General features: G+C 37.0%; 1 protein-coding gene across 2 annotated transcripts in view; it reads right to left on the reverse strand.

The window, feature by feature from the left end:
• The window catches only part of LOC110106084 (serine/threonine-protein kinase STY46-like), a 56,574-nt gene extending 49,824 nt beyond the window's left edge, over positions 1-6,750 (reverse strand). For both annotated transcript variants that reach the window (XM_020835825.2, XM_028700361.1), the window contains exons 1-4: positions 6,384-6,750; positions 5,875-5,989; positions 5,306-5,358; positions 4,341-4,460 (exon numbers count right to left, since the gene is read on the reverse strand). In XM_020835825.2, the coding sequence (XP_020691484.1) occupies positions 4,341-4,460; positions 5,306-5,358; positions 5,875-5,989; positions 6,384-6,577 (482 nt within the window). In that variant the 5' untranslated portion in view covers positions 6,578-6,750. The remainder of the gene's footprint in view (positions 1-4,340; positions 4,461-5,305; positions 5,359-5,874; positions 5,990-6,383) is intronic.
• Positions 6,751-9,711: the final 2,961 nt, after the last annotated feature.

Consider the following 9,711-nt stretch of genomic DNA (forward strand, 5'->3'; position numbering starts at 1 on the left):
TCATGTTAGTTGTATCCTTAGGATCACTGGATTCAAGGTCAATTAAATCGGGAGTTAAATCAGGTAGTAAATTCAATTGAACCACTCCCGACTCGAGATTATTACCATCAAGATTATCCAAAGTCGACTCAGTAGGTGATACAACTAAATCAGGCTCTTCCAAATTTAAATTCCATATGTTCGAAGTCAGATTGGCTTCTTTCGATATCACATTACTATCGTCCAGGCAGACTTTATCCAAAGAGTTATCCTCGAGGAAACTAGGATCAGGGTGGGCTAAGGTGCCGATGTTTAAAGGTTTCAACTTTCCTAGCTCAGGGTTTAAGTCGTGCTGGAAGTCTGACTCGATCACTTCAGTTTCAACCTCAAAGAAGTCCTCGTTATCGTTAGTATCCACGAAATGGGTGTATTCAGTCTCGGGTTCAGTAAATTTCTTCTTTTTACTACAATTCTTTATTAAGATGACACGTGTAGGGTCAAAGGTTGGGGAGGCTAAAGGTCGACTAAACTGGCCAGAAGTTAGTCCACGTGGGAAGTCATAAGAGATTTGTCCAACAGAAGACCCAGTAGAGGGTCGGCCATCTAGGTTACGTGAGGACCTAAAGGGTGGGGCAGCAACTCGGATGTTACTAATGGGTGGGTGGTCTCGACCACAGTAAGGTCCACGGGTCATCCCAACAAACGAGGTATGGTGATGCTCTAGATGACGGTCACTAGCAGATGGTCGGTATTTCAACTTAAGTTCTCGTCTCATGTCTCCCCAAGTAAGGTACTCACCGCGAGACTCTCTATGACCTTCCAATTTCATCCAAAATTGAAGAGCCTGACCTTTGAGGTGAGATTTAGCAATGCTAATCTGGTGGGATTCAGGGATATGAAAGGATTCAAGATAGTCATCTAGTTGTCTAGCCCATTCCCTAAGGTAGTAAGGGTTTGAGGAACCCTCAAAGGTAGGTAAACGATAATGTGACTCTAAGTGAGGTCGTGGAGGCTTAGTCTCAGGTCTCGGGTGATAAGCTGAGTGGGGCATGTAATTAGAGTGGGGACAGTCACTGGGTTTCTCCGTCATAATTCTAGTCATATTTTCCACTAGGTTAACGATGTCATCTAAACTCTTTTGGAGTCTTATCGGGTCCATTGAAAAGTGTCAAGTGAAACCTAGTGAAGATTGGGTGCAAGGTACCACACTCTACAGAGGGAAAACACCATTTCGACTTGCTATAAGGTGCAGGAAAAGTACTGGACAGCAAGCTTCAAGAAGGGTTTAAGTCACCCGGTGTTTAGGTTGGTTGCTAAGGCTTGGGCAGCACCTAAACACTAAGTTAAACTCTTCCAAAATGACACTACAAGGTGCAGATTTTGTTTGGACGGCAAACTAAAATGAGGGACGAAGTTATCTAAGTAATTTAGATGGACTCTAGGGTGTGGACAGCAAGTTATCACAAGTTTAATGTCACCTAAACGTCACTAATCAGTGCAGGAATAACTGGGACAGCAAGCTAACAGGTTTGTCTAAGCGTCCTAAGCAATTAGGGATGTTGTTGTGACAAGGACAGCACTTAGACAATGAGATAGACTTGCTCGAAGTGATTAAAACGATGCAGAAATATAGATGGCAGCAGGCAAAAACAGTGAATAAAAATCACTATGCGATGGTATGCATGCAAACAAGCTAAGGGAAAGTTAAGTAGACTCCTAGGATGCATCTAGCACATGTAATGCATGCTAGCTATGCTCTGATACCAAATATGATGTGATACAATCTCATGCGAAAATGATTTGCTTACGAAAAATTTGCACGCTTAGATTTAGAGGCAATAATAAACAAAATCTTATGCGGAATTGAACGATAAGATAAATATTACGTGGTACTTAGCTTAGGTTAATTCTCATGCATAAAAGTTAAGTTCAAAAAGATAGCCAACTTAATCCGACATTGCCTACATGGATCATTCCAACAATAAATTCTAATACTAACAATAAGATTAGTCTATGAAAGGTCCCTCACACAACTCTTCTAATTACTAGGCTTTAGCGGCGAATAATTGACATGATCTTCATGAATCCATTAATAACCATAAACGAAAAGTAAACTAGGAAGATAAGACATAAGAGAGGAGTCCCAAGAAGAGCTTTACCCAATGAAAAGATAATGTAGACCTTTTATGCGAAGGTCTGGATGCTTGAAAGATGGTTGGCAGCAGCCTTCAACTCTTGGTTGACTGTGGACAGCCGTTTGGCAACTCCTGAGGGGAGAACAACCACCAACCTTGGTCTAGAATCCTTGGGCAGTGGGTGGGAATCCTTCCAAGCGGCTAGATAGCTTTTGATCTTCGATGGACTGCAACTAGGAGGTCTTCAGGTTGGCGAAACAACACGTGAAGCCTGCTGGAGTCAATGGAGGGTAGATGGGAACCTTCAGGATAGCAAAACAGGGAATTCGAAAGGGCAAAACAACAGTTTTCCAGATCCTGAAATTCGGGAACCCGTCCAGAAATCTGGACAGCCAATTGTGGAGCAGAATTTCAGGAATTTTCAAATCTCAGATTTGAAATCTGAAATAAACTGAAATTATGTTTGAGAGGGGAGGTATTTGGGAGGTAATTAAGAGGTGATGAGGTGGCAATTAGAGAGAGAATCAATGGGGTGAGGTGGCCGGCCATAAGGAGAGAGAAAGGGGCTTGGTAATGAATAAAATGGGGCCCGCCATTAATGACAGATTTTAATCAAAGATTCTGAACGGAAATTTCAGGTTTCAATTTTGGGAAGTTTCCTAATGCATGGCAATCAAGAGAATTGATTTGAATTGAAACACAATTAAGAAGATTGCCAAAAATCAAGGATTTAATTAAGGAAAGTCAATTATGTCTCATGGGGGATTTGAAATTTCAAATTTCAAACCTCATGGAGGGAGGCCGGCGGCTAGAGGGGGGGACAGATGGATGGCCGGCGGGTGGTGTCTGTTTGGGCGCCGGCGGCTTGTTTTTTTTTTTTTTTTTTATTTTTTTTTTTTTGAGGATGTAAGGTGGCTGCTTTTGGAATGAGGTGGGCTTCATGTTGGGTAGTGGGTTTGGAGAATGGGCCTTGCCATAGATGAAAGATAGATGTAGTTATGCTGATTTCAAGTGGGTTTTGGAGGGGTTGTTATGGGCTGATTTGGACTTTGGAAGGATGCGAAGGCTAGGTAATGACTATAGAATGGGCTTAGGCAACTGCTTCGGACATGAGGTGGGATGATATGGGGTCGGATACTTGCAAGAATGGGGAGAATAGGCAGAAACCTGAGTGAGGAATTGATTGGAGTGAAATGAAGGTTGCACGTCACGTGGGATTGTATGTAGCTGGTAGGTGAAATCAGTGGGTAGAGAAGAACAAAAGGTTGTGCGTGACTCTTGTTGTTGCGAGTGGTTGAATTGTGGAGTGCAAACAGGGAGCTGGAGGTAGGGCTGTCAAAATCAGGTCACAAGTCGGGTTTGGCGTGACCCGACCCATTTCTTCAAACGGGACACTTTCACGGACCCGGACCAGACCCGCTTCGAACCCGAGTCAACCCGACACGACTCACCAACCCGTGAAGGTTGCACGACTTCACGCACGTTACTTAAATCACCGTTTTCACCTCTTTTCTCGTGTTTTGATGAGTAGGGGTCAACAAAAGAACTGACTTTGATCAAGATCGAATCAAATAATTTTGAGTTTACAATGATCAAAAATTGGTCGATTTAAGAGTGCGTCTATAATAATACAAAATATATATTTACTGATCAATACACCTGCATTACAAAGGAATGACAAAGATAATAAAAATGAACTAATTTTGTTAATTGTATTGTAAAATCATGGGCTTGAGATAATATATTTAAAGTTTGAGTAAATAAATTTAAATTTAAATTTAAAAAAAAAATTTAAAGGTAATCCCATATATCATATGCAATTATAAATTAAATAAAATAGTTGAATATTAATTAATTAAATATGAATATGAAGTCAATATAATTAACTTGAATTCAAACATAAATATAATGGCATATATGTTGAAATAGCTAAATTTTAAATAAAATAATTGCAGTTTCCAAATTTCCTTCAAATGCAAAAGAAATGATACATGATAAAATATTTAAGCATTAAAAAAATTAAAATTTCTTAAAGCATATATATATATATATAATATCTGCGCTTATATGTCTTCAAAGGAGTTGTTCGACAAAAAAGCATATCATATAAAGTACACAGCAAAAGATAACCTACAATATTATGTGCCTTTGGACCATTAAAAAGAGCACTGTTCATAGTGGTTCAAGAATCAATTACTACTACAAGCATAAATTTTGAAACATTACCTGGAAAAGTTAGAAATGACATTTGAAGCGCTGCCCCCATCTTGAACATGTTCCTCATTGACTTCAAGCACAAGGCTCTCAAGATTTGTTGACGAACCAAAAGTTGGAGGAGGATGAATGCTGAAAGATAGTCAAGTAGAATAACAACATAATTGCCCAAATCCGGAGGAAATAGCCATAACAACCTAAAGTTGATGCATAACCCCTTCATCCTCCATGCCCCAACACAAAGAAGAAAAAACAAGCATGATATGAAAAACTTAATTGATGTTAAAATGAGGGGTAACACAGCGGACTCACTATTAGAGGGAAACACAACAAAAAAAATCAATGAAACTATATCATTTGATGACTAATACAACACTAATTTTTTTTAGAATTTTTAATGCATGTTTAGTATGAAGTACTTGGAGGGAACTCAAATGCATTTTACTACGTAATTTCATATTTTGTGTTGAATTGGTTACAATGTAATAAACATGCAATTGGATTTACCTAGAAAATGTGAACAAATGCATTTTATCATTAACAATTTCCTGCCCAACCACTCCAGTGAAAAACAAGTAGAAAAAATTATCCGGTCATCATGGTGACTAAAATATGCCCACTTTACAAGAAATAAACTTGAATTTCTCATCAATCAAACAAAAATAAAATAAAATAAAAATCACTCGGCTTCTCCTTCATCAAATAAGTTGATGAAAACTAATTCCAATTCAATTTCTTCTCTTTCAAATCCTTTAAGCCAAATAGATCCTAAATATCCAGTAATACTTCAGAAATATCCAGTAATACTTTCAAATAGATCCTAAATCCCATATATTTTCTCCTTCATCAATGCTTGGAAGTTTGTATTGAACTTTTGGGACAAGCTACGACAGCAAAATACAGTTACTTAACAATGAACTATTTAAAATTTCAGAAATAATAACAGACAGGGCTACTTTTATTGATAGAAATCTCACTATGTATCTTCTTCCGATTGTGAATTAATACCATAGGATTCACCTCGAGGCATCTGCAGAAAAAATTCAGATTGTTAGCTTATACGTCACTAATAACAAACTTAAAACTCTTCTGTAGCAGATAAAATGCTTGATATGTATACTTCTAAACTAGTTGATCAAATAACCAGTAATTAAATTGGTTGTACTTCAAACAAGTATCAACAATGTCCTTGAGAATTATCAAACACCTGAAGGCTAGGTTGGGGTGGCACGATTTCATGTTCTTTTTTATAAATACAGGTTAAATATTGGAATAGAAGGTTTTTGGCCAAAAGTTAAATATCTAACCTAAAGTAAAAAATTCCTAAACTGAAAAGATGCTGCTACCCTATGCCACATAGTTGAGCAATGCACATGATAACAAATTCTTCTACTGTGCAGCAATAAGATCAAATAATTCAATATATATGAAGCTGGTCAAATTCACCTCCCAAGATGAAGTGATGATGGTGTAGCGTAATGAATAGAAAACTGGAAGAAGGAATTCTAGGTTATAATATCAGATTAAAAACAACTGATTCTTACACCTGAACAGGTCGAATATCAAAAGCAAGCTGAATGACCGGGTCTTGCGCCTGCTGCAACAATCTCTTGTGCGTTAAGACATCTTCTGCCCTCTCTACATTCACGTCCAATGCGTAACTATCAAAATAATTAACCACAATGTCTTAGTACTGGAATGAATCAAAAGATTAGATAAATTGTACGCCAAAATTGCTGTCACCATGAATTCAAGATTAAAACAAAAAAGATCATCTCCAAAACAGCAATGAATAGATCGATCTCATGCCTTTCTCAATTTCTTACGACAATGGTCTAAGTTGACATGCATGCATATCAATATACCATTTCCTTAAAAAGGATCTCAACAAAGCAAGAAGATTGCAATACAAAACAAGCACAGTCAAAAACTAGTAGGCAAAATTTAATTGAAAAATACAATCAAGACTCAAGAGCTGGAAACACAAAACGGTTTGCATCAACAGAAAATAAACAAATCAAATGAATCAAAATCAATCACATATCAAAATGTTACCGGACGGGTAAGCGATTGAAATGCGACCATAGGTCCTCCTTGAATGAAGGAGCGAGAACCTCAGGAGAGCCAGATTCCTTCAACCGGCGCAGAACCTCATTGTAAACCTCGAGCTTGCTGTGATGGCGCTGATACTGCAAGGTATTCTCCACGAAAGCCCGGCTTTCGCAGCTCTCAGCATCACTAATCGCCATTCACCGATTCCCAATCCCCCACAATGCTCGATAAGAGGCTCGGAGCAAAAGAAGTAGGGTTGAATGGCTCGGAGCAGCCGACGAGCGAGGGCACGAAGCGTCTCGAGTCTCTCGTGACGACCAACGAGCGCAAGAAAAGCGATGTGATGCGGAGAAACGGAACCGTTGGTGGGCGAGTGAGCTTGTCGAAGAAGATGGTGGGAGGAAATATATATAAACGCGATAATAAATAATTAAGTAAATAAATAAAAGGATTGGGAAACGGGGACAGGATAAGCGCGAAACCTCGCGGAAAGGTTTAATTAGGTATTTTTGGAGTTTTGACTAGGAAGGGTTTATCTGCTAACTAATGACGGATTTAAGGCGGCTTTATCTTATCCTTTGCTTAAATAGGAAAGAAGCAGTTGGCCCATACGTGTGGGGCCCACTTATTGATCCATGTGAGATGCTACATAGAGATTGGAAAGAACACCAACAACGAAAGCATCTTGTTTAATCGATACTCACACTAAGAGACGAAAATTATGGAGCAAATAGTATTAGATAATCTAGTAATTCTAGGCGTAAACAATGGATACTAGGTATTGTGCATATCGACTAGTACAATGTTGTAGCTAGTGTGTTAAGTATACAGCTTCAGTGAAATTATTCTTTGCAGATACGAATGCTGTTCGGAGGCGAATCAGAGCGTGTCACGTCATCTTTTTGATGTGTACCGCGGCTATGTACCCGCTATGTACCAAGTGATGTGGAGCGCTCTGATTTGCCTCCGAACGGTCCGATGTCCGCACAGAATAATTTCTCCCAGGCAGGCGAGTATGTTCGTTATAATGAAATTTGTTAATTTAAAGATTGATAGCCCTTTTTTTTTAATTTTCTCAAAAAAATAACCTCTTATTATATTATTTTTTCAAATGTTCATCTTAATTTCAAAGTTTATAGTAAATCTTAAATTATATTATTTTTCTACCAAATTCTTAATGATTTTATCACAACAAGCGCATGTACATGATCTTAGAATGAAAAATAATAATATAGATATTAATGTATTACTATAGGGAGCAATGTTGATCGGTTGATATCATATTAACATTTTCTATGTAAAAAATATCAAAATTTAATGGTTAAAAAAAGATCATTATCTTGTCCATTTTTGTCAAAAAATTTATTCACATAATAAATTTAAAATGAAATATTAATTGCTATGTTTTTGCCCAAATGTTACTCCATTTTAAAACATCTGAAAAGAATGATTTGATTTATACACGTTTATGATTTATGTTTGCAAGCAAATATGATTAAAAAATGTGTTAGATTTTGATTGTCAAAATTTTAGTCAATATACATTTTTAAGTCCTTCGATTTGCTTTGAGAAAAATACAAATAGATAATTAATATTATACTTGATACATCATCAAAAATTATATTGATCAGGTACGAATCTCGAAGCAAAATCAAGTTGGAAACTTTAAGAATTAAAATTGAGACCATACAAACTTTGATTTCAACAAATTTATAGTCAAACTGAGCGTCTTGGAATCACGAATCAAACGACACCAAAATCGACTCAATCCAAGCCCAAATGAGTTCAAATCAAAGACCCGAAAACACTTTTGGAAGGTTTAAGCCACAGTTTGGATTTTCAAACGGTTTCAAAACATGACATGCTTATTGTCGAATAAATCGACTCGACGAGACAAATCCAACGAGCCCAAGAGCACTGAATTAAGACATCACTAAGTCTGTCAAATGTCCAATAAACAGTTCACCATCAAGGGAATCAACATCAGCCGTCAATTCAAACAACCCAATTTACCCTTAACCTTCCATATATTTACAAGCCATACAACTCTAGAAAATCTATAAATAGAGCCCCCCCTTTCTCTTAAAAATAGGACCCAAGTCAAAGGAAGAGAAGTAAGAGAAAGATCGGAGTTCGCTCTTATCTCATCATTCCTCCTCGACCGCAGCCCAGAGTTCCCCCGGACCACTACTTGATGTTGGAGTTATGTTGAACTTTCACCGAACCATTGCCTGACACCAGAGTTCTGTCAAACTTTCACCGGACCATCTACTGACGCTAGAGTTCTACTAAACTTCCACTAGATCATCGACTGACGCCATAGTCCCACCGAACCACCGACTAACGCCGAAGTTCTTCTAATCCAACGTAGAACTACCAACTGATGTCTAAACTCCCAAGTGACTCTGGACTTCCGTCAGACCACCAAGTAACGTCGGATTTGATACTATACTTCAACCATACGATTGGCATTTGTAAACTAATCGCCCTCAAGGACGAGTCAACTCACTGTACTCTACTCAAATTCTAGTATAATCATTTTCAACTAAACTAGGCCACATGGTTTTTCCCCATTCCAGGGTTTTCCACATAAAAAAATATGTGTTCTTTGTGTATGAGATGGATATCCGTATAACAATAAGACATATAACTGTAACTCTATTTCCGCATATATTCTAGCCCGCAACAATACTAATTTTATAACACATTCAATTGATTGATCGAGGCATATTCTGATCCAGACTGGATCACTTTTAATATCGTTAGGTTCGTCTCATCGAGATCTTTACGTTGACTAAAAATTTATTGAAATTGGAAGTGATCCTAAATTTAGATCCACAAATTTTCAACCTAATAATTACAAAGAAATTTATGGTCGATCAGGTGAATTTTTTGTGATGTATCTATAATGCTAAATTTTAATAAATTTATATATCTAATTTTTTTACTTATAAAATCTCCTAATATCTAAACCAATCAAAATATAAGCATTAAAAATATATTTTATTTAAATTAATCTTAATGATATATATTTTTTAATTTTAAAATTACATATTATATAAATAAATAGAAAGTCATAAATTTCTAAATCCATAAAATTAATGTATAGAGATAGGTAATTAGTTAACCTTAATTTGTACGACCGATAAAATAACTCGCACAGTTGTGATAATGATCAATTGATTATTAATAATTAGTGGGCCCTACCCAAATGCTATAGACAAATTTAGCATAATCATGTCCACGTCAGATGCTAATCAGGTTTACGGGCAAGCGATTAATACTTAATAGTGGATTAATCCTCAATTAACCAAGAGGCTATTTTTCTATA

Source organism: Dendrobium catenatum, unplaced genomic scaffold (assembly GCF_001605985.2).
Source record: "Dendrobium catenatum unplaced genomic scaffold, ASM160598v2 fragScaff_scaffold_1497, whole genome shotgun sequence".
Classification (NCBI taxonomy): domain Eukaryota; kingdom Viridiplantae; phylum Streptophyta; class Magnoliopsida; order Asparagales; family Orchidaceae; genus Dendrobium; species Dendrobium catenatum.